This window comes from Aricia agestis, chromosome 10 (genome assembly GCF_905147365.1).
Source record: "Aricia agestis chromosome 10, ilAriAges1.1, whole genome shotgun sequence".
Lineage (NCBI taxonomy): Eukaryota > Metazoa > Arthropoda > Insecta > Lepidoptera > Lycaenidae > Aricia > Aricia agestis.
This window is the reverse complement of record NC_056415.1, coordinates 394,677-421,838: the sequence shown is the minus strand read 5'-3', so window position 1 is coordinate 421,838 and position 27,162 is coordinate 394,677. Positions and strand designations below refer to the sequence as shown.

Genomic DNA, 27,162 nt, shown 5'->3' with positions numbered 1-27,162 from the left:
TTCGCAGGAACTAGAACTCTGACTACGGTTTAAGCTATCAATATTCGGTTACCAATTATCCGAGTCAATACTACCGCCGTATTAATGTAACGAGCAAAAATACGACTATCATTCTGTGTTCCGTTCCTGGATGAAAAAACAACTAGTATTATAACGAGGCTGCAGTAGCAGACATTAATAGCTTCCAACTTCAAAAACTTTTTTGCAATTATGTACAATGTACATAATAATTTATAATATTTTTATATCAAAATACATTATAAACAAAATACATACGTCATAGCATAGCGTTATCGACTAAGAGCTGACGACCAAATCGGTCATGTGGTGTCAGCTGTATAACTTTTTTGGCGGTAAACTCCGTTTTTTGGCTTTTTTTTTTTTTTGGATTACATACTAACTAATCTCGCGTCAGAAAAAAAGCCAACACAGCTGAGCCCACATTAATAATTTTCCTACTTTTAACTAACGCTGGCAACCTCTTCCCACCGCCCGATCAATTAAATTTTTTTTTGGGTTACAGAAATGACTGTTTGGAAAAAAATAATAAAGTCGCTTATCCTACATTATTTTTCCATTTTTTCCCCACTCCACTATACCCACACCTACCGCACACGGCCTGCCAGCACGCAGATTATCAGAAAAGGTTGTTAAGGGAAGTAGCTAACAAAATTTTAATACAGCTGAAGCCACATGACCAATTTGGTCCCCAGCTCTCCGTCGATTATGCTTTATTTACATCACGCAATAGATCTTTCTAATAATAGCAATATCCACCTATCTTGGGGGCGATTATATCACTATATGCACTACCTCTCTTGAACATGACATTACTTCTTTACCTCTATTGCACCGGCGGTCTATTCACCCTCCGTTTTAAGAATAATTGTCTTGACACAAATAAAAAAAAATGCCTATCCCAAAAAACTGCACAGCCGCCCCATGAAGATCTTAATATCACTTCCAAATATAAGAATGTTGACGCCAGCCAGAAAGAGAGAAAATCGGAAAGAAGAAGACACAATTAATCTTCAAGTCGGGGTCCACTAACGTAAAACAGATAAGCGAAATTATAACCCGGAGATAAGCGGGAATCTGTAATTATCATCTAAACGACAACGCACGGCCGGCACTCATGAATAATTTAATTGGCTGCAGCTCAGATGTAGAGGGTGGTTGTAGACTACGAGGGGGGGGGGTGCAGCCATTTTGTAAAACGCCCGGAGGAATGAATCGGGATTACAGGGTTGGGTGATTAAGGAGCCTGCGACGGAGCTAAGTGAATTGTCGTGAGTTGTGATCGCTTGTGATGACCAAGCTGACTATTATAGTGCACGTAGATACGGTACCCCGTAAACTATAGTCTATTCGTGCTAAGCTAAGAGGTAAGTGACGTCACCAACGAAATGTCAAAACTGACGCGTCCGTAAGCTCCGACGTATGTAAGTCAAAAGGGCTATTTGACAGCCATATCCAGGACGTACCATTAATATTTGGTTGTGCACTTAATTTTGTTATAATTTAATATTTAATATATTATATTTCCTTAATTTCCTTAATAATTAAATAATAAGTTCTCAAATTACACTCTGGATTTGTCTTGTGTTTGATTTCCACTGTTGGGATGTAGCTCAGTTTGGGAGTTTCTGTTCATCAACCGTTGGATGAACCTTTAACATAATATGGCAATTCACCACTGTCGGGAGAAGACGAAGAATACATATCTTTGACACGTGACAGATGACAAGTGTTTGCTGGCCGCTTTTGCCGCGGACCGGGCTTGACGGCTTACGAGAAAATTTTGTTTTGATAATTTTTCCTTGAAAAGGCTTAATCCAGCTGGAATTTCAACTTTCTTTCTCTTTTGGTTTTTCAATATAATCGCTGTGAACTTTTTGTGTGGTCGGCCGACCAAAGTGCATCAAAATTCAAGAGTACTTCAGCTACGCTCCGGAGCGGACCACGCGCTACAGAAGACAATCATCTAGCTCCTACAAGATCCAACGGGCTTGCTGCTACTGCAATCCTGCTGACTATGGAACAGGTTAGTCGGGCATGATACGGATTCGGAGTGTTTTTTTTTTTTGAGAACTTTATATTATCCCGCAGGCAATTTAGCTATTTACACGCTATTCCCTTTCAAATATTGTTTAATCAAAATTTTGAAAAAATATATTTTGCCCATTCAGTAGTTGTCAGGATGCCATGATGGCGTGAGTATTTCAATTTTGTATGCAATCGCTGACATTAACAGCTAACACTTTACTACACAGCGGCATTAATTACAAAAGTCGCGGCCAAAATTATCTTATTGCCGTTATTGGGCTATACAATATTATGCTAAAACTAATATGTATTCTGTGCTATTGCATTTATTTCTGTTTTGTTATAAAATTATGCTTGTTGTAAAACGTCACTTGGTACCGACTAGTTTTTATTTTCTTACTAGCGACCTGCCCCGGTGTCGTACGGGTATAAAATATATAGCCACTGAACAAATGATTAAAATCGATAGCATATGATACTTCACGCGGTCTACTTCTTATCTGTGACAAATAACATAAAAATTGCTCCAGTAGTTCGCGAGATAAGCCCTTTCAAATAATTTCCCTCGTTTTTTCCACATTCTCCTATTAGTCTTAGCGTGATAAAATATAGCCTATAGCCTTCCTCAATAAATATGCTATCTAACACTAAAATAATTTTTCAAATCGGACTAGTAGTAATTCCTGAGATTAGCGCGTTCAAGTTAGCCTTTTCAAATAATTTTCCCTGTTTTTTCCACATTTTTCTCTATTTATTCGCTCCTATTAGTCTTAGCGTGATAAAATATGCCTATTATAGCCTTCCTCGATAAATGGGCCATCTAACACTGAAAGAATCATCAAAATCTGTTGCGTAGTTTTAAAGATTAAAGGGAACAAAGGGACATGAGGGAAAAAAGCGACTTTTATAATTATTAAGTATGTATAGATGCGAATTTATTACAAAAAAACTAGGCAGAGATTTAATATCTACACTTCAAATTTTATTTTATAAGAATATCTTATGCTTAATTTATGTATTTAGCTAATTGATAAAGACGAACTAGCGTAGAGAAAATTATAAAATGTATAAATTAGCAAAACATTAGTTAGCTAACAATGTGTCTGTGTGAACAGCGGGGATGGCGGGGAGGGGGGAATATGTAAATCATGGCCCCAATTAAGTACAAGCTATTAATCATTGACGCTCCCGCCGTACAAACTGACAAACCTTATTTATTTTATCGCCCGAATCTATCGGAAATGTAATATATTGTAATACGCTTTTTGAACGGGTTCGTGGAAGTGTACAAATAATAGAAAAGTAATATATTTTAATATTACGATTACTAAATAATTCATTTTTTTTACGTTTAACAGCGAAGAGATAGCAGAAAGACATACTTTCGCATTTATTTTATTAGTATGGATAAATCCTCTATATACATTACACAGATTATTTTTATTACCTAGGTTATACTATAATTTCCCTCTTTAAAGTCTTGTCACATCATTGTCACGGTGTAATTCCTCAGCCGTTTATCGGCAGGCTGTGATTTCCCTCAGCGCGATACACACGTCGTTACAAAGACGTTTCCAATTGATATTACATTGCATACGGGATATTTTAAAGAGAAATTTTACTCGGGAAGTATTATTTTAAAGTAAATGATGACAAATGATAAAATAATCTGCTCAATCTTTAAAAAGACTTACTCGATTTGGATATTGTGACAGGAACTTATTCATTTTCTGTGGCATAATCCTGCATCACGCTACCGAAGTTTTTGTAGGAAAATATAATTACTAGATGATTCCCGCAACTCCGTTGCGCCAAAAATGATTTTCTCGTTGGAACTGTTTTTCTGTGATATGAAAATAAATATCCTATATGCTTTTTCGGGACTCAAAATATCTCCTTCCCCAGCAAAATAGGTTTAGAAGTTTGGGCGTGAAGAGATAACAGACTGACAGACACACTTCCGCATTTATAATATTATTAGTATGGATACATATTATATGAAACCAATAAAGTAGGCTTCGGGCTCACCGAGCGTCTCCAACGAACCTCACTCGGTAGTCGGTACTTCTAACAGTGTTTGGTCATATTTTTGTAGAATTATGATTATTTAAATTTTAAAATTCAAATAAGCATGGTTCTTTCAGATATATTTTTTATTCCCCTCATTTGATTATTCCGTTTCACAAGTCTGTCTTTTACTTTTCTTATCATGAAGCCTCTGCGATAAACGAACTTGTGGCTTCATCGGTACCAAGAATTGAATACGAAAATGTTATTCTGCGTATGCTATATTCCGAGAAAGCTATCACTGTTCCCACCCTACCGTTGACGTCCAAAAAAATCGTAGAGACTGGCAGACAGGGAAAACACTTGATACTGTCAACAATGGAAAATTTTAAAACTTTATGTAACATACTGTTCTATGACCATAAAATTAATATATCTATCGGAATAAAGCAACAATCTCGAGCTGTCAAAGGAAACCAAAATTGGTTTTAATCTGTGTGAAAAATACGTGTACGTGTACACTTACACAAGCATAATGAACATGAATTCTATGAGATTAAATTGTCAACGTGCGGCACGTGCCGACTGGACGTCAAAAAAAGAGTGCTGCTGTCATGTATCACACGTCTCTTTTTACCACGCAGTGTTACTGATAGTGACATCTCTCTTGCTCAGGCCTTTGTTTCTCTTCCACTAGGTATATTAACTTTATGTCTATGACAGACAATGGTTGTGTTTGTAATATTATTATGTTGCTAGCTATTAGGATCAAACCGCCAAGCCTTAATTTTACACAAAATATGTTGACATCTTTTACTTTTATAAAGTGTTGTGATTTCTAAACTACAAAGTTTGAACCATGTAATGCTTCTTACATAATAATTATATTAAGAGTGTTTATAAAATTCGGTTACAAAAAATATATTTTTTAACAAATGCTAATCGTACTTAATTTCTCTCTACTTTTAATTCCATTGTCACCATTTTCAACGATTTTCACTATCAACTTGTGTATGCGACATCCCTAGACAATACATCATGGGTTAACGCTAAGAATACCACTAAACGTTACAATGACGTGTGTTCTGCGTGAATTCCACAAGTCAATTATTTGATTGTATTACCTTCCGCTTTGTGTAAGCCCGTACATTGAAATTACTCGTTGTACGTTAATTCTATATTCTAAGCTATGTTTCTTTAACTATTTTGTATTATTGCTTAGACATGCGGAAAATCAAGAGAAGATGTGACTTCCACTCTTCTTTGGTGAGAAAGCACCTAATTAAAAAGGTAGCATTTTCTTGTAACCCCTACTTGTAATATTATACTGTATACACCTTATTATAACATAACTAGCTGTTTGACCGAGCTTTGCTCGGTATTCGATAAAACACGAATAAAATGACATTTTCTAAAAATTATTCCTAGCTAGATCGATTTATCGCCCCCGAAACCCCCTATATACTAAATTTCATGAAAATCGTTGGAGCCGATTCCGAGATTCCAAATATAGGTATATAATACAAGAATTGCTCGCTTAAAGATATAAGATATTATCAGGTGTCAATAAAAGGAATGTTATAATAATAATATTATGTTCTACCAAAATGATTAAACTTAGATACCGGTTTCAATGTATCCAAAGTATTCGCAAAGTTATGCGTCGCTTTATTAGTTTACTGAAGTCTATATAACGGTAAAATATTTCTATTTATAACACTGTTTTGTCGAGTTTATCGATAAGTTTATTTCTATAATCTATATACATATATAAAAATTGATTTTCAATTGTGTTAGTAACGCTAAAACTCGGAAACAGCTGAACGGATTGGGCTAATTTTGGTCTTAAAATATTCGTAGAAGTCCAGGGAAGGTTTTGATGTGACACGAAGTTCACCGGGACAGCTAGTGAAGAATATTATAGAACTGTGTGAAATACTTTTTAGTTTTTAGGGTACAAAGCTAAAAGCAAAGATCACATCCAAATGTTTCACGAAGTAGATCCAATCTTACAAGTTAGAATTCCCATCGCAGTTATTTATCTCACACACTCACACATATACATCTCTTCTCATACATGAGATTTACGAGTTATCCGCGGAGGAGCCATTCAAAGGCTTTTTTATTGGCCCCAATAAATATTACTTATGCTTATCGGTATTGCATAAACCTGTCCAAACGCCGCACTATTTTTAGATCAGCGCCGACCGCGTATGAAGATGTATGATGGACGATTCGTCTTCGCAAAAAATGAACTGTAACTCGGGGAATGGAGTTATTCTTTTCGGGGAGTTTGTTGTCTAGTTTTCCCCGAGCAGTGAATACTTATTGTGACAAAACAAAAGTTTGTTTCGTGATGTAATGTAGCAGAGCGGTAGCGTTTGTGAATATTAAAATATCACACAGAACGTAGGACAGGTAAAACAAAAAAAAAGTAAAGATATCCGAAAAAGAAGCCTCACTATTAAAAAGTATCTACTACATAGCCTCTGGTTTTTGGTGGTTAAATGTAAGGTGCCTTCACGCAACTATTTTATGCGTCCGTCGCGACCGTCAGCGGCAGCCGGCAGGCGTCTGCCTAAGCTAGCGGAGGCCCTAACACTCAATATCAAGATAGAATTATAAAGGTACTAGATGATACCCGCAACTCAATACAAACAGACAAATAGAAAGACAGACAGAAAAAGTTGCGACATTACTGCGTCTAAACACACTAGGCCGAAAATAAGTGGCCGAAGTTCTGCACGATTACGCTTGCAATGCGCTACACATACAATATAACGCGACGCTATTTCGGCATGGTGTGTCATCGGTAATTCCAAATACATCGCATGCGTAATATTGCCGAACTTCAGCCGCATATCTTCGGCATGGTGTGTTTAGACACTTATGGTCGATTTACACGGGTGACTTACGGGTCGATTTTAGTCACTCGGCAAGTCACCAGTCGAATCGCCTGTCCAAGTCGAATCGCCACCCTATTTACACGGGTGACTAACGGGTCGATTTTAGTCAACCGTTAAGTCACCAGTCGACAGTAGTATTCGCAGCAAGCGATCGCTTGCGATCGAGCGTTTGCACGGTCGATTTTAATCACCAGCCACATGCGGCCATTGGCCGCACGCCTTTGGAGCTTGCGACTTTAGCCGCATGTGGCGTAGTCGAATTGCCATTTAGACGGTCGATTTTCGCCGTGCGGCGTAAATCGTGCGGCTTTAGTCTTCCGTGTAAATCGAGCATAAGATAGTAAACCAACCTTGTAAGTGCCGAGGTGTTCGACGACGCAGGGCAGGCTGGCATCCCGCCCCAGCGCCACTGTCACATTCGGTATCGGCTCAGCGAACCGCGGCTCCTCCGTTAGCACTGAAACAACGTGTTAATCCCATTGAAACGGTGCATCTTGTGATATATATATATATATATAAAACTCAAAGATGACTGACTGACATGGTGATCTATCAACGCACAGCCCAAACCATTGGATCGATCGGTCTGAAATTTTGCATGCGGGTAGATATTATTATGACGTAGGCATCCGCTAAGAAAGGATTTTGATCAATTCCACCTCCAAGGGGTTAAAATAGGGGATAAAAGTTTGTATATAATAATACTTCTTAACGCGAGCGAAGCCGCGGGCAAAAGCTCGTTTTAAGAAAAATCGGAAAGGTAGAAAGCGTGGGATGTAAGTTTCGTATGTGGAAATTCAACACTCATCTAGCCTGTTTTATTTACTTTTATCCTGGCTACAAATTTCTTGTGTTCGAAAAAGCAGTACAAATCCAACCGTTTTGAACAGACTATTAGTCTAGAAAGTTATTTTCAGTTAAAAAATGTAACTGTATTTTATTCGTAGATAACGGCCGCAATTCCGTTGCGCCAAATTTTCGTTAATCGCGCGAAAACCGTACGTTTTCCGGGATAAAAAGGATACTATGTCCTTTACCAGGACTCTTACCAAATTCCAGCAATATCGGGTCAGTGGTTTGGGCGTGAAGAGGTAACAGATCAAACGGATACACTTCCGCATTTATACTATGATTATTATATGGATTATTCATTCTTTCAAATACCCATTGTTATATTATGCACATTACGTTTTACGTCGCAAAGTAATCTCCTCCTTAAAGTACACAACTTTGCGACCTCGTAACAGATAGCGTACTTGCGGCGCATAGTGACGAACTAACATAAAACAAACACAATAATTCTGAACAATAAAAACTTTCGCGCTTGTAAAATATCGCACATCATAAGGGAGGTTCTAATGAGTGTAACTTCTCGAATAAAACAGCCTCCTCGGTGTAATGAAGACGATATTTTGGAAGTTGCGTAATTAAATCTTCTCATATCTGCGCGTCAATCAATTTGAATCAGTTAACACGTGGATCATTACATTATTGCGGTAATGTTAAAGTGAGTAAATTTACGAATATTGAAATGTTAAATCTTTACATATAACCAAGTAAATCGTTTAAGATTGACGTGATGATAGATTTTAACGTTTTGTTTGAATATCCAAACCTAACTATTTTTTGGATTCGTTTAATTGCGTTTAACGTGCGTGCTGTTTGTCGAATTTATTTCTGACCATAATATACTATCCGTCTTTTAAATAATTATTTTTATGCATTAAAATTATGACTACAATATTATTGTTATGAATTCTCGATACGTATACATTTTTATTGAAAATAGAAAGACAATGAAAGAAGCAAATTAATACAATTTGTAAGACGTGCAAATGACAATAGTTTAATTAATCCAGATGACAATCAAAGCTAATAAAATACGATCCTAAAGTTAGGAAGGTGTTAAAATTCCCCGAAGAAGGGAAGGTACCGGCAAGTTGGAACAATGTGTCTCAAAACTCCCAATCATTTTTAATTAAGAATCTTTGGCACTTTTAAGATCCAATAGAACTGAATTGAAATTTTGTGATACCTTTGTTCTATTTAGTTACGGATCTATTTTCAGCCCCCGACGGAAGCGTGTTTGTTATTAGCTTTATAATTCCTTATCTTTTTAATTTTATTTATAATATCTTTAAACGAGCAATTCTTGTACATATAACTATATTATAATTGGAATCTCGGAATCAACTCCAACGATTTTCATGATATAGGGGGTTTCGGGGGCGATAAATCGATCTAGCTAGGGATCAATTTAGGAAAATGACATTTTATTCGTGTTTTATCGAATACCGAGCAAATTCATGCCGAAGCATGGCTCTTCGCGCCAAAATTCGTTTATCTTATCGTACATTTTCTCGGTGTAAACAGTATCGTAATAATAATTATGTCTTGTCCTAGACCTCAGAGTATCTTCATACCTAGCAAAATCGATTCAGCGGTTAACCGCTGAATGCCTTAAGGCAACAAGAGGTAACAGACAGACAACACACTTTTGCGTTTATAATAATATTCGTATGGATGTCAGCTATTAGATATTTTTTTTTATGAAATAAGGGGGCAAACGAGCAAATGAGTCACCTGATGGAAAGCAACTTCCGTTGCCCATGGACACTCGCAGCATCAGAAGAGCTGCAGGAGCGTTGCCAGCCTTTTAAGAGGGAATAGGGTGATAACTAATAGGGGAGGGCAGGGATGGGAAGGGAATAGGGGAGGGTAGGAAAGGGAATAGGGTAGGGGATTGGGCCTCCGGTAAACTCACTCACTCGGCGAAACACAGCGCTAGCGCTGTTTCAGGCCGGTTTTCTGTGAGAACGTGGTATTTCTCCGGTCGAGCCGGCCCATTCGTGCCGAAGCATGGTTCTCCCATGTATTTTTTTTTTTTTCATTTTTCTGCATAAATAAATTAAATAGAGATAATTATTGTGTTATATTTTATTTGTATTATACAATAGACACGAAGACTCAAAACACCGCATCCGTGCATATGTCATATACATTTTTTGGTATAAGTATTCAGAAAATTATGTTTGCAATATTATGATAAAGCGTCGACACTGGGTCTTTCGCTGGTTCACACAACAACAGCTTTTCGAACCGCGGTCCGAAACAGCGAAGAATTGTTTTTGAAAGCCCGATTCATACTGCGGTTCGAAAAAGAGAATAATTTCGAATCGCAATATGTAAAAATAGAAATATCTACACTCTACAGACATTTCTATTAATAAATATTCCTTTAAGTACAGTTAAACTCAACATAATTAAGAAATCAAAAATATTAATTTTAAGTCAAGACCAAACTAAACTGTTTCGAACCGCGGTTCGAAATCCTGTGGTATGGACCATGGAGCTAATACTAAGCTCCGTGGTGTGCTGTGTGTCCTCGACACTGTGGGCTCACTCTAAAGAAGATTCCGCCTCTAATATTAATATTTCTAATGCACTTCATAACTTTTATATTTTTTGCTCATTTTGTGCTAGATCTTAAGTAATAGTTTTCTTAATCCCATTATTAATTTTCTTCTTATTCTTTTAGAACAACGAGTAATTCACTTTCTTAGTTTTATTATATTTTATAGTTATTGCTTACTATTTTTTTAAATTTATTAAATAAAAAAATAAGCTCAGCATTACTTTAAGTTATTAAACACCATAAAATAATACCATTGATTTTTGATAACTCGTTTGAAACACGATATACCTTTCCGTTTTGCGCTTGAATTTTTAAAAATCCTTTTATACAGCCGCGCATGTTATAACAGACATTTTTGTGCAACGTTTTTGTCTTTTTGAAACTACCAGCTGCTGCGAAACTAGCCCAATATATGAGGCAAGTATTAGGTACAACAATACGATACGACCTGCAAACCTTCAAGAAAAGAGCGTATTCCCTCTTAAAAGGCCGGCAACGCACGTGCAGCTCTTCTGATGTTGCGAGTGTCCATGGGCGACGGCAGTTGCTTACCATCAGGTGACCGTTTTCTCGTTTGCCCCCTTATTTAATAAAAAAAAAAACGATAATAATATAACGATTTGGTATATTATAAATAATCTTAAAATAAACATTCTGTGAACTTTTTTAACCAGGCAAACGTAGTGTAGGACGTCAGCGGATGGGTGAGGGCTGCCCAAAATCGGGACGGTTGGCACTTGGCGCTCATTGGGGAGGCCTACGTTCAGGACGGCAATAGGATGATGATGATGATGAACTACACTTTAAACTTCCGTTTAGTGCGGTTACACATATTTTACCCACCTTGACATATAATAGTGATGATCTGTATGACGCTGATGGCGAAGCTCCGGAAGGGCCCCCTCCTGCTCATCGTGGCGACGCGTTACATATCACCGCTTACGTTCCGCACATCTGAAATTAAACATAATATGTATTTATTTACTTACACAAAAACACACATTATACAAATATTTACCCTCCACTCCATAAACCGCTAAGGCTACCAATATTATTGTATTGAAAGTTACTGGCGTAAGGATAGGCTCAGCCTCCGCGCTACATTGATCCACGTGGTTGTTTATAATTGTTATTATTATTTGTGAAAAGGAAAAAGGTATAAACAGAAATTTAAATTGACTGGTTTTACTACTAAGCCTTTTCCTGTTTAAGGTACTGAAGGCAACCTGATTAAATATTTTGATTTGACACTTTCAGTCCCAGTAAAAAACGTAGGTATTTAGTTTTTATCGCGGGAAAATCTACGGTAGCACGATATTAAAAGCTAATTTCGGCACAACAAATTATAAGGGTAACATCTTGTTATTTATAACCGACAAAACGTAACCCGAGCGTCAAATGAAATATTTTACAGAACAAAACCAAATAAAATTTTTATATTATTTATCTGTTTTACCATCTTCCCTTTTCTTTTCCAAATATATTCAAAGCTCGGAGTTTGATTAATACAGTCGAAATATTTGATGAAGCAGGTAAAAGGAGTTCAGAAGTACGAATACGAACTTACAAATTTTTGTCAAAATATTGTTCTTTGTGTAACTTTTCATTTTTATTTCTGCAGCTATTTCCAGCCTCGCTGAATCCGTAATGCCGCGTTATGAAATTTTCACACGAGTGCCCCAGTATTTGCGTAGGGATATTATTATAATGAATCCACACTTGATATATTATGAGAACACGGGGGGAATTCTAACCTGTTCTACAATTTCTTGGTGTGTGCGTTGAACTTTATAAGATTATGTCAAAATTAGCCAAAAAATAGTGTTTTGTATACCAGATTCTAAGATATTATTCTGTTTCACATATAAACTTAATGAAGATGACTATAATATAGGTATAGAATATTAGCAACATAATGCTTACTTCGCCTGTATTCTAAAGATCTGCAATATTCAACCTAGTTACATAATTTTCACCGTTGATAAATTACAGGTGTTGATCCCAATGGGGCACACACATAGAAGACATTTCATCTACCATTACGACAGTACATTACAATATATCACATCCAAGAATATAGGCAATTTATGACATTACCGCCATTATTAGGACCTCTCCAGCATATAACTCACAGCAGCCTGTAATTGGCTGTTACAGGCGCAAGCTGCAGCTAACGACCGGTTTACATGTGTCCGATATGGCTCGCCTAACAGCTTGAAATTAGCGCTGTGACCCCCTTGTTTTACATTCACGACGATTCCCTTTAAAAATGTCCCCGGATTTGAGGTGTCATTAGTAACTCTATGATACAGCGCAGAGAAAGGACAAAATAGTGTAGCATGATGTTTTGTATTTATCCAGAATCGTCACATTTTTACAAGCACACAATAGCACGATGACAAAATATTTGAGAGAGAATATCAAAATGTGAAATACAATTATTTATTTTAAAATTGGTGGTTTCATACTAACCCGGTAAGTAAGAACCAGTGTAAGTAAGTACTTATAAATTATTATTTTATAAAGGTTGAGCTTCAACTACATCCAAAATGCACACTCGTCTTGCATTTTACAATATTGAATTCTATTCTACACAAACTGAAAGATTTTGCCTGGGCATTGGATTAAACATTTTCTTTTAGATTTCCTCAAAAAGATAACACTACGGTTTAACTTTTAATAGTTTGGACTTTGGAATCCTTGAAAATCCATGAATCCGATCCGTGAAATCCTGTCTAAGAAAGAAGTTCGTTATCATAGATAAGTAAAATAAAGTCCTTCGGTCTAATTTATTCATGTGACAGCCAACATTTTGCCTGGAGGTCTTTTCTCTCAGTGTTTTAAGTGCTTCATTTCGTTTCACTTGTGTAAGTCCATCATACTCTACTGTGGTTAAGTCTAAAGCATTAATCAGTAGAGGATTATTGGACATTCGTCCAGATCTTCTTATGCATAGATAATAATACTAATACACCTTATTAGCTATATACCTTGTTTAGTAGTAAGAGTTGAAATAATATTTTTTTTTAAATAAAAAAACAGTAACAATTTATGTTCTTCTCACTCTTTTGTTGTCTTTCAAGATGACAACAAAGTTATGTTTTAAATCCGCTAATTACAATAATCGCGAGATGCTAATAATAATGAATTGAGTCTAAAATACTTAGGTTAATAGATTTTAAGAAAATGCTTTCAGAATGTTGATACTACGGTGCCTACCCCCGGTTCGGGAATCAACCCGGCGAGAACTAACCCTCTCAAACACGTCAGATTTAAAACAAAAATATACATAAAAATCGGTTCACCCTTTTAAGACCTACAATGCCACTAAACACAGACAAATCGAACAACAAAAACATCGTGATGATAATGATATAATCACCAAACTACCAAGTGTACAAAATATGGCGTCCCTTTTGGAAAGGACGATTGAAGTCAATTTGTGACAACGATTGCCCTTCGCATACCGACGGGCGGGGGCTCGTTAAGTAGCCTCAAACGATTCATCAGATGCCAAAGTTTGGACAAGACAAAGGGCGGGGGTGGCCCAAGTCACAGGATTATGAGCTCGACTGCGCTCATTACTTTTCCACTCCAGGAAACATGGACTATTTACGAATATGGTGAAAACGGAAGGGAAATGTTTTAAACAATGTTTGTTAAATGTATGTAAGTATAGGGCTATCCATACTAATATAATAAATGTGAAAGTGTGTCTGTCTGTCTGTTATCTCTTCACGCCTAAACCGCTGAACCGATTATGCTGAAATTTGATATGGATATACTTTGAGCCCCGGGAAAGGAAATAGCATACTTTTTATCCCGGAGAAATGTACGGGTGCGCGTTGTAAACGAATTTTTTCGCAACGAATTTGCGGGCATCATCTAGTACTTTACATTTGAAACTCTACACTATGTTTTAGTTGCACAATGTTTTATTCTTGTTTGATACGTTAGAAAAGATGGCTAGGTCGTTAACGACCAAACATAGTACAAAATATTATATTGTCTGTTTGGGCGATATAAGTCTTTGTTTTCTTTTGCTTGTATTGAAATGCTTCGAATGGGCTAAATAAATTTACAGATTACTCGATCTGAATCCGAATTAATTTCACAAAAATCAATCAGCCAATTACTCCATTAAAATATTTATTACAATATTATTATTTGTAAGCTAATAATGTAACTAACCGCGGTATAAATATTTCATGTAATAACTGAGTGTAGCGTTCACCGCAGTGCTAATTGAATCGGCACTGAATTATTTAGCGGCGGTAATCGCCCTTCACTAAAGCCCTACTTGTGCTGGAATTAAGGGTCTTGAGACTACACACTTACATCACATCTTACATACATCTATAAAACAGTCATAGGCAGCAGACCTAAAGGTGCCCGTTGGTAGCGGACGACATAAAGCTACCGCAGACGACGTGTCGTCGCGACTCTACTGTTTCTATGTATTTCTATGAAAGTGTCGCTAGCTGCGCAGGGTATTTCATAGAAATACATAGAAATCAGTAGTGTCGCGACGACATGTCGTCTGCTGCAACTTCATGTACTCGGCTTCCAACTTGTACCTTTAAACTGTTACATGCTTTAGTTTTGATTTTGGGTACAAGCCTTATAGAATTGTATGTAGAAGGTTAAATGACTGGATAACCTTTTAGCGTTTTGTAATTTTGTTAGTCTCGCTAAGACTCGCGAACGGCTGAACCGATTTATCTTATATTAGTCTTGAAATATTCGTGGAGGTCTAGGGAAAGCTTACTTAGATGACACAAAGTACACCGTGTCATCTAATAAGAAATATACACTGTAATCGCGTCGCGATTTTGTACACAACGGCTCTACCGATCTCCAAAACTAAATCCATAGGTCTGAAAATTTGCCAATATCTATTTTATATCTGAGTTGCGACGTTTTTCTGAACAACCTCTGACATGATAATAACAGCTGTGCTGCTCTACATATACACGGTAAGAAGCAAAACAACGAATATAATTCAGGTTGAAACTTGACTCAGCTGCTGAATGAGTCTCGACAGTTTCGCTAATATACAACGATCGCTTGTACTAGTGAATAATGTAACATAATTAGCCCGCCTCAGTCCGTGCCTCACACGAAATCTCGCCTTCTAAAACTCGATTTATCCGGAGATCAAATTCAATTGTGCCAGACGAGAAATTGACTAAAAATTCGCCTGTCGTCGACGGGGATCTTAAATCATCGAGACAGACCGACACGTCATTCTTTTTATATTAAAATCATAATTCTTTCGTATTATGACGTCGGAAGATATCGATATCGGAAACAGTGGAGATATTCTTTCCTTTATAACAGATTTATTTTTGTTAAGATTTATCTTTTGTTTGTCTTTTACTGTACAAAATATTACTTAGTCTTAATTCTTATCTACGTATTGCTGTGCTTTAGTAAGTATAGTAAGTATAATATTTTAGTCACATCTTAAAGACATAGATATTTTACGTGGGAGAGCCATGCTTTGGCACGAATGGGCCGGCTCGACCGGATAAATACCACGTTCTCACAGAAAACCGGCGCGAAACAGCGCTTGCGCTGTATTTCGCCGAGTGAGTGAGTTTACCGGAGGCCCAATCCCCTAGCCCCTACCCTGTTTCCTTCCCTACCCTCAACTATTCCCTTCCCTTCCCTTCCTTACCCTCCCCTATTACCCTATTCCCTCTTAAAAGGCCGGCAACGCACTTGCAGCTCTTCTGATGCTGCGAGTGTCCATGGGCGACGGAAGTTGCTTTCCATCAGGTGACCCGTTTGCTCGTTTGCCCCCTTATTTCATATAAAAAAAAACATAGTACCGTTGATATATTTTTTTACTTATTAGAAAATAATTTAGTGGGGTTGTGTCAATTCAATATTATTCTTCTACTAGACGTTCCGCGCGACTTCGCCGGCATAAATTAGTAATTTAACGGTAACCGTACATCATCCCGCAAAAAATAGCCTATGTACCTTCATGTGGTTTACTCTACATCTGTGACAAATAACTTAAAAATTCATCCAGTAGTTCACGAGATAAGCGCCTTCAAATAATTTTCCCGGTTTTTTCCACATTTTCCTCTGTTTCTTCGCTTCTATTGGTCTTAGAGTAATCATTTATAGCTTTCATTTTCATCATTTATAGCCTTTCTCGATAAATGGGCTATCTAACACTGAAAGAATTTTTCAAATCAGACCAGTAGTTCCGGAGATTAGCGCGTTCTACATAAACGCGATAAACAAACAAACGAGTTTGTTCGTTTTGTTTCCGCTTTATAATAGTATAGTATAGATGCAATCTGCATTTGACATAACGCGACCAAATTACGCAGGTCCGCCATCTGTCTATAAATCGACTTCTCTGATTAGTACATAGCCATAATAATTACTGAAGTTTAGAATTTAAAAGTGCATTACTCCGCACCATAAAACTTTTACAATTTTAAGGCGATTTGTTGACACCGTGCGTTTAAAATTATGAAAAATTTGACCCGCTTTTGAAATTCAAACGCTCAGTTAAGCCATCATCTCCAGCGTTTAATATCGGAAGATGAGCAGAAATTCCCAGTCACGCTCCTTATTACCTCCGGGTTCCCGAACATTCGACATCTCACCTTAATCGCATTATACCCCTTGATATTCATACACAAAAATTTCAAAAGCCCTTTGAGTGGGACGCTTTTTAAATAGAGTACCTCTTTAACCTTTTATATATTAAATTCGATATTATTATTGTTGTTAACCGCAACCCAATAAAGCCTATATTTCTGTACAAATTAAAGCACGACCTCTTTGATACCAACGTGTAAAAATGTGTGTATATTGTTTTGCAGAATGTCTAGAAGAGATGAAGAGCAACGACAGATCATGACAGTGGATAGTTGAGCAATAAGCATAGGGAACGAATTTAAATCTAGTACTATTGCAACTGCCGTTTGTTTTATGGAAAAATGATTTATCGGGGTTTTTTTGGAGCGCAAACATCGTCTAACCGGCCTGCGAGCTGCGGCCGAACAACAAATCTAATAAATACCAAGCAAACACCACTATCACGGACGATAAAAATATTTTCAACAAACATTTTGACAAATTTTCGAAAAGCTACCCGAATGTAGCCCGTGATACCCGGTAATAGAATAGAGAATCCCGCGGCTCGGGAATGGCTGCAGGCGGCTGTGTAATTCATCTTCATGCTACTTTGCCCCCGGCCTTTTTGAGACTTTGTTAGCTTAAGTAGCTCCGAAACATGCTCACTTTGTTGGAATCAGCGCTCGCCGCACTTTTAATTGCTTTGTGCTTATTTCGCTGCGATATTGAAATTTTAATTGCAATTGAGACGCTGTTGCACTCGTTTGGTATCCAAATTATTTTATTAGTAGTCTTGTTAATTATATTGAACACTATTGTTAGTTCGACATTAAGCCAGTACTTATGATTAATTTTAACTGACTAAGGATAAAGCCAATAAGGTTAGTAATATAAGTTTGCAGTATCTACAACAAAATGAAACAGCAATGAAATCACCGTCAAATCAAAGGTTACGCCACTTCATTCATTTTTCATCCAAATTAATATGATAATTGAGTTATAAAAAAATATGTAATTTATGACCTAATAGTCAATAGATTTAATAATTTTAGAATAGTCGCATGTACTTTAGGTTCTAAAATTTAGAATATTGGAACAAAAACATCATATAATGTCTTTCATAACATAATGTCATAGAACTCACAGAGCTCTGTTTTAGTAATTACAATGCGATATATAATGCGAGCATTATAGTGCTAAAACGACATTATACATCGTTAGCTTTTCAACTGTGCCATTAAACAATCTAAAAACTAAGTACGTAATGGACTCGGGAACTTCTAAGCGTTTAAAACTTTTAAAATACAGAGTGCTCCGAGGATGAAAAATATTTCTCTGTCGCAGACGCGCCTCGGATATATCACTTCTATTTTAGAAGTTTGATTTTTCAATTCTCTATCGTTGCTTTGTGTTTAGATGGTCGATTGACTACTCTGAAGATTTCTATACTTGGTCTTTATGTTTATATTTTTGGTTCTAAAAATTATTTATTAAACGTTTGAGTTTGTTATAAATTATGAAATCATATAGCATAAAAGATATTGGAAATAAAAGTTAGTCAGAAACAACATTTCTGATTGACTCTTATTTCTTATAAGGTGTAAAAATCAACTACCGGTAACATATTATTATTAATATATTGTTGTAATGTTGCATGCTGCCGTTTTTTACATAAAATCGGCTTATAGTTATACAAGATTTTGTCCTTGCCTCTCTAGCCACTTTTGTAACATTCCAGACCAGAACAAAACATTGTATACACACAGTGTTTTTTTATAAAAAGGGGTAAATAAACAAGGTCCTATTGTCCTTCAACGAAAACGTGCCCCACATTATTTTCGGCGTTTAAACTTTCCGCAGTGGGACGCAGCTGTCCTCTGCGAAAGGGGGATGATATATTTATATGAATTGTCTCTACGACGATACTGTTTTAAACGCTGTCGGTATACATCATGAGGTAATGGATATTAGATGCTTTTATAGTGCTTTGGAACGAGATAATTAACTACGTGGCACTTTCTTTTCATAAAAAAAATCATAGATTGGCAAAGTAAATATTATGTCATTATTATAATTTAAAATTCATAGTGTTCTGTTGAAAATAAAACATCATAGAAGTTTCTAAGCTGTTATATGTAATAATTTTTGAACGATTGTTAAGTAGTTCCTATTTTGCTCACTTGTGGCGCTTGTGTGTTCCTTTTTCGCGGTTCCGCTTCTTGTCGCGTCTTGTCGCCATTTTGCCTTTGTATAATACGCTGTGCAATAAATGTACTAAACTTTATATTCGGGTTTATATTTATCTCCTACATGTTCATACTTTCATAGTATATAACTTATTACTTTCTCATTTCTATGGTTAATATGGTTCAGAATTCAGTCAACCAGTCAGTCGATGATCATCTAGCCAGCTTCTATCATCAAGCATGCAGCAGGCTTAGCATGGTCACTATAGAAACGGTTTTTTTCTACGGAAGAATTTTTTTTAATGGAATAAGGAGGCAAACGAGCAAACGGGTCACCTGATGGAAAGCAACTTCCGTTGCTCATAGACACTCGCAGCATCAGAAGAGCTGCAAGTGCGTTGCCGGCCTTTTAAGAGGGAATAGGGTAATAGGGTAGGGTAGGGATGGGAAGGGAAGGGAAGGGAATAGGGGAGGGTAGGGAAGGTAATAGGGTAGGGGATGGGGCCTCCGGTAAACTTACTCACTCGGCGAAACACAGCGCAAGCGCCTTTTTCACGCCGGTTTTCTGTGAGAACGTGCTATTTCTCCGGTCGAGCCAGCCCATTCGTGCCAAAGCATGGCTCTCCCACGTCTATTAAGACTATTCTTAATAGACGTTCTTGAAATAAAAGAAATTGCTTCCAGCAAGCTTTACATCAAATTAAAAACCGGACAATGTACTGACAGATTTTAGTGATAAAATGGCAGATTTATATTGTCTTTGTATAGACAAATCTTTTATTTCAAGAAGAACAAGCCTTCTAATTCCAGGCCACGAAAAGGTAATATAATTTAAACTTACAAAAATATCCTTTATAGTTTTACCTTTGACCTTTGCAAGACACATTTCTTCTCATATTAGATACACTTGGAGCTCAAATGTAAATTGTTCGAGAAGCTTCCGAAATGCAAATGATGAATATTTCATATCTTTCGACGCCATTTTATCTGGGCCTCATCTTGTTACGGCGTGAATTACATTAGCGATTCAGTGCGAATAACAAGTGTTAGGCCCGCAATAGGGGATTGTGTGTAAATTCACAATATTAACAATTCTGAGCTAATTTGCAATATATTAATATATTAGTAACAAGAAAGTCTGTCTTTTCAGTTTAATTGTTCGTTCGTTTCACGACCTCTGTGGCTCAGTTGGTGGGCTGTGGATAGCTCAAGCCGGGGGTTGCGGGTTCGATTCCCGCCGACGGAACAAAAAGTTTTCAATGTTACCGGGTCTGGACATGTATTAAATATGTGTATGATATAAAAAATCTTAAATATATGTTCAGTATGTACAAGTATTAAATATATTATTATTTTCGTTATCTTGTACCCGTAACACAAGTCCTTCAGTTACTTACCACGGGGCCAGACTGACGTGGTGTGAAGCGTTTAAAATGCGTAAGTAGTAAGTATTCTGCTTATCTGTTGCCTCTTCACGCCCAAACCGCTGAACCGATTTCGCTAGGTATGTAAATGATTTGAGGCCCGGGAAAGGACATAGGTAAGTTTTAGTTTTCAGAAAAATTGTTCCAAAGTTTTGGCGTAACGGGGTTGCGGGCGTCATTTCTAGTACTAGTCTATTACTATTCTCTATAGTCTAGTACTATTCTAATCTTATATATTTAAACGAGCAATTCTTGAAAAAGAACAATAATTGGAAAAGAGGAATCGTATAATATATCTTTATAACCTTAAAAAAGGGTAGGGGTAAGCAGCATTTTTAGAAAATGTCATTTTCATTGAATACCGAGCAAAGCTCGGTCAAATAGCTAGTAATTATTAATATGAAGTGTCTGCCTGTTGTATCTAATCGTGCTTTCTCGGGAATTGAACTATGTATAGTATGCGTACCGAGAAAGATATAAAGGGAAAAGGGACAAAAACGATGTCATAATTAGGTGAGGTAAGAATATTTGCAAACTTCATAATATTTTCTGATATTTAAGACGTTATAACGGATTGAAGCCCAGAATATTGCAAAAAATTCGGATATATAACATATTAAAAATACAGACTTTTTAAGCCCCGGACATATTTTAATGATGTCCGGCTCGGACTCGCCCCGGGCTGGGACAAAACAGGGAAACCCGGACGGATGGCAACCCTAATTTAACATACTTAGGCGAATTCACTTAACAGCAATTGTCTTGAATAATATACATAGAGTATAGACTCAAATTATCCATACCTCCATACTTATATTACAAATGCGAAATCTGTCTGTCTGTGTGTATGTTGCATCTTCATGCCTAAGCCACCGAACCGAGTTTGCTGAAATTTGGTATGAAGATACTTTGTGTCCCGAGAAATGACATAGGATTATTTTTATAAAAGGAAAGGAAAATGTACGGTTCCCACGCCATAAATGAAGAATTCGGACGTCGCCTAACCATATAAAAGTATTGGCATAACTACATAAATAGCGATTAATTTCATTAGTATCTAAGCCATTTTTCATTCAATTTCAATTTTCAATTAGCCTTTCCTATTTCCGTAGCACGTCCCCACCTGTCCGTCACTTCCGGTGTGGACGGATAAAATTATTGAATCACGGATATCTCGCAAAAATTTATTACACCGCTGGAAATGACAATTTATTTTTGTAACAACAGTCTAACGATACAACAGCTGTACATAACAATGTAAACATAATATAGAATATAATTTAAGGTAGTTTCAACTTTAGTTATTTCTCAAGTCTTTCATGAAATAATAAAAAATGAAGAAAAGAACAATAATTGGAAAAAGGGAATCGTATAATATATCTATATAACCTTAAAAAAGGGTAGGGGTAAGCAGCACCAATATTTTTTGTCTTGTTGGAGGTCCGTATTATATTGTTTTGGGCCTAAAAAATTACGTTATTGCTACAGTGGCGCCACACTTATTTGATGATCTTTTGCGGACATTTTTCTGTCCTAGTCATGATTGACCTTACTTCTACACTCCATACTCCTAAATATATTAATACTAGCTATCCCGGCAAACGTTTCTTTGTCATATAAAGTATTTCACTCGTATTATTTTATTGAAGTGACTAAATAAGTATGTCACCATGGCTACGTCCATCGCTATCCCGTCGCACAAACAATGGTCGCCGTCAGTCTCGAGTTGTAATAATTTACTATTATTTATTCAACAAATGCACTTATCAATATAAAAAGTGCCCAGTAGCCGATTCTCAGACCCACCGAATATGCATATAAAATTTGGTTAAAATCAGTAAAGCCGTTTCGGAGGAGTACGCGGCCTAACATTGCGACACGAAATTTTATCGAAGCATAACGACATAACGCAGTGCTAATAGTTAGTTAAGTGGTTATATCTCAGACGCTGCTGCAGTTAACATAAATGACGTCACAGCTGCTACGTCATCACACGGGGGTACAGGCGAAACCACAAGTGTTATCAAAATTTATTAAAAAAGAAAACGTGAACCTCGAAATTGCAAAAACTTTCTATAACCTCGTAGTCTCGTAGATATTAATTAAAATAGAAGAGTCTGCCAGTTAATCTAGTATTACTCACGTAACTTAAACGACTGAACTTTCCCGTACTTTTTTAACGTTAAACGCAAGCTCATGCTCTAAAATCTACAACCTTTTTTTATGAAATAAGGGGGCTAACGAGCAAACGGGTCACCTGATGAAAAGCAACTTTTTTTTTTTTTTTTAATTTTTTATGAAAGAAGGGGGCAAACGAGCAAACGGGTCACCTGATGGAAAGCAACTTCCGTCGCCCATGGACACTAGCAGTATCAGAATAGCTGCAAGTGCGTTGCCGGCCTTTTAAGAGGGAATAGGGTAATAGGGGAGGGTAGGGAAGGAAATAGGAGAGGGTATGGAAGGGAATAGGGTAGGGGATTGGGCCTCCGGTAAACTCACTCACTCGGCGAAACACAGCGCAAGCGCCTTTTTCAGCCCGCGGTATTTCTTCGGTCGAGCCGGCCAATTCGTGCCAAAACATGGCTCTCCCACGTCAAAACCTGGGGGACACATACAGCGTTTGCCTTGTCAAATAAAAAAGGCTCTAAAGTCTAAAGGTAGAGCGTGCCAAAGAAGTTATCACCACGCATGATAAACATAACCCTCTTTTTAGGGAAGCCAACAAATCATGGCACGAAATTTTCACAGACAGCTGATGTTACGTTTAGTGTTTACGGAAGCTAAGTATTAACAAACAGTTATTTCAACTCGTGTCGGTGATTATACTGTATGCGCAAACTTGTACTAAGTTATTAGTTAATAAGTAATAACGAGAAATTGTTGGTTCTACGAGCTTGTTCCATTGCTTGTGTTAGTATTAAAGCTCAAATATTGACGCGCTAGATCCTATATAGATTCTAGATCATACGAACACGGGAACTAGTTTTTATTGAGATAAGTTGTTTTAGCTAAGCAATGCTAGTCTAATGCTAAGGCAGGCCGCATACACTAGTATTCCGCATAGGATTTCCGTAACCGTTTTCCGTATTCGGAATACCGAATGCATTGAATCAGTAGATAATACTCTGACGACCTCTGTGGCACAGTGGGTGGGCTGTCGGCAGCTCAAGCCAAGGGTCGCGGGTTCGAATCTCGCCGACGTAACAAAAAGTTTTCAAAGTTCCTGGGTCATGGATGTGTATTAAATATTATGTGTATCATATAATAAAAATCTTAAATAAATGTAAAGTATAAAAAGTATTAAATATCATATATCCGTTGTCTGGTACCCGTAACACAAGTCCTTCAGATACTTAGCACGGGGCCAGACTGACGTGGTGTGAAGCGTCCATAGATATTGTTATTAATTATTATTATTATATTTAAATGAATTTTTGTCTCAGCAAATATGCCGGTGAATGATTCAGGTACGGGCATGTGCCAAGTACCTGATTCAATTTGTGTGAGGGGAGAGTCATGATTGTGAAGCAGCAAAGGATGATGATGGATTTAGAAAGCGACGAACGATGGAGCAGGTGTCAATTACGATGGATTTTTGTAAGTGGATGTAAATATTTTTGTTTAGATCGAGTGATTTCAAAGCAGCAATGAGGGTTTTGGGGATGACGCCAGTTGAGGAGATGACGATGGGTATGATTTTTACGGTATCCTGGCGCCACATTTGCTTTATTTCGTCTGCGAGAGGTATGTATTTTTTTGATTTTTTCATTATGTTTTTGTTTCAGGTTATTGGTATTTCATTGTTAGGCATATATCAGGTCTATTACTTAGTATGGTTCGGTCGGTGATTATATCTCGATCCCAATAGAGCTTAGCGGTACTATTTTCCAGGACGTTGCAGGGTTTACATTTGTAATAAGGTGTGTGTGTGTGTCAATTAGTTTATATTTCAGAGCTAGCAATTGATGGATATGTTTGGCTACGTTGTTGTGACGGTGCGTGTATTATCTATTGGCGAGTGCGCTACATCCTCCTGTAATATATGGTCTATCGTTTCGGTGGTTTGGTGGCATAATCTACATTTATCAGTTTCTATGTTTTCTTTGAGTACATATTTGGAGTAGTTGCGAGTTTTAATTACTTGGTCCTGGATTGCTACTAGGAAGCCTTCTGTCTCACTGTATATATTGCCTCTTATTAGCCAACTAAACGATGCGGTTTGATCTATATGGTCCTGTTCTAACTGATGAGGGAATTTACCGTGTAGCGCTTTACCTTTCCATTTATCTATTTTATCGCAATCGTTTGTTATTTTATATTTCAGATTAAAATTACTATTGTTTAGCTGTAGAGGAGTTCCAGAGTTTGTAAGTTGTGTTAAGGTTTTGTGTAGGTGACTAGTTTGAGCTTTAACTTTAAAGTATGTTCTTAAATTTTCTATTTGGCTGTAGCATAGGTTTTTTATGTCGATGCAACCTCGGCCTCCTAGTTTTCTCTTAAGAGTGAATCGTTCGACTGCGGAGTGTATGTGATGGATATTATGTTTGTAGCCTGCGGTACGGGTTCCTGTATTAAGTGCTTCGAGTTCTGTATCTGACCATTTTATAATTCCAAACGAGTAAGTTAATATAGGTATTGCGTAAGTGTTAATTGTTTTTACTTTATTTCGACCTGATAATTGAGTGGATAAAATTTTATCTAATCTTAGTTTATATTTCGCTTTTAGAGTGTTTTTAATATCCTTGTGATTAATGGCGGTGTTTTGTATGTAACCTAAATATTTGTAAGTATCATGTGCTTGCATGCTATCTATAATGTCTTCTTGTAGCTCTAGGTTATGAGGGCTTATTTCTTGATGTTGGCCCTTTATTACACAGTTAATTCTACACTTATCGATTCCGAATGCCATTTTAATGTCTATACTAAATCTTTCAGTAAGTTTAAGGAGATAATCTAGTTGTTGTCTGTCGGTTGCGTATATTTTGATATCGTCCATATATAACAGGTGGGTAAGTTTTATATTATTAGTTCTGTCGATGGTACACCCATAGGAAGATTTATTAAGAATTTTGGATAATGAGTTCAGGGCTAAACAAAACCATAATGGGCTGAGGGAATCGCCTTGAAAAATACCTCGATTTATTTTAATTGGGGGTGCGGAGAGTTGGGCATTGGTTGTTCTTAAAAAAAGTTGGGTGGACCAGGTAGACATAAGATACATAATAAGTAGGTAGCTGTATTAATTTGTTATTTACTTGATGAATTTTTAATACTTTAATTAACCATGAATGCGGAATACTGTCAAAGGCTTTTTGATAATCAATGTATGCGAAGTAAAGGTTATTACGGTTTTGATTAGCATTGTTGTGTATTTCGGCATCGATTACCAGCTGTTCTTTGCAACCCATAGACCCCTTCGCGCATCCCTTTTGCTCCTCAGGTATGATCTTATTTTGTGTGATATATGCATTAAGCTTCTGCGTTATGATTGATGTAAATAATTTGTAAACGGTGGGTAGACAAGTGATCGGGCGGTATTTTGTTGAATTTGCAGTATCGTCTTTGTCTTTGGGCTTTAGATACGTGATTCCCTGTGTAAAAAATAAGAGTATGGCTTCCGGAGTATGTATAAATGAATTAAATATGTTTGCAATGTGGCGATGCGTCGATGTGAAATACTTTAACCAGTAGTTTTGTATCTTATCAGGTCCGGGGGCCTTCCAATTCAAAGTTTTCTTGATAGCGCGAGTTACATCATCTCTATCTATTGTAATGTCCGGCATTTGGTTTATGTTTTGGTAATCTTGTTCTTCAGACTCGATACAAGAGCAATCGCTATTATGTTGGACGTTTTCCCAATATTCTTGAACATCGTTTATATCGGGTGAATGCGTGACTTTAATGGTTTCGGAATTAAGGTTTTGATAAAACATTTTTTGGTTGTTATTAAATTGTATATTGTCTTTTCTTCTAGCGTTACTAATTTTAAGTCGACGTAGACGTTTGGATTGTGCTTTTAGTTTTTGTTTTAAATTATCTAGGTGATCGGTTAATTGATTTTCAGGGAGACTTTTTGGGTTTATTTTCTGTTGTTTTCTGGGGTTGATATTTCCTTTTAAATATTATGTTAACTGTCCTAATTCTTTACGTAGCTGTTTGATTCTATTTTCTATTCGTATCTGCCATTTTGGATTAACATTGTGTATTCTATTTCTTTTTTCTTTTTCTTTATAATTAACAGTTTTAGTATGCAAGCTTGCTGTGGTCATAGCACCACAATATAATATAATGCTGTGAACTTCCTCCAAATTGGGTTCTTCTATTTCTTCCAAATATTTTCCGATAGCATGGTTTAGTACGTTTACTGTTTTAATTACATTGTGGGTAATCTTTAGTTTAGGTATCATAGGTCTTAGATTTGGGTCCATGCCCTTGTATTTTATCAATATTTCTTGAAAAACATTTTCAATCTTTTCAGTTTCTATTGGGTTGATATTTGTCGGTGATCTCGGGGTTGCGTTTATTTGCGTTTCTATAGTCTGGGATGAGTTCGGCGGGATAATTATTGGTTTGTG

The 27,162-nt window shown here is 36.8% G+C and overlaps 1 protein-coding gene across 1 annotated transcript in view; it reads right to left on the bottom strand.

Annotated features, from left to right (window-relative positions):
- Positions 1-27,162, bottom strand: part of LOC121731276 (lachesin-like) — an 85,738-nt gene that overhangs the window by 45,450 nt on the left and 13,126 nt on the right. Inside the window, exons 2-3 of the mRNA XM_042120640.1 lie at positions 11,218-11,328; positions 7,310-7,416 (exon numbers count right to left, since the gene is read on the bottom strand). Coding sequence (XP_041976574.1) covers positions 7,310-7,416; positions 11,218-11,287 — 177 coding nt within the window. The 5' untranslated portion in view covers positions 11,288-11,328. The remainder of the gene's footprint in view (positions 1-7,309; positions 7,417-11,217; positions 11,329-27,162) is intronic.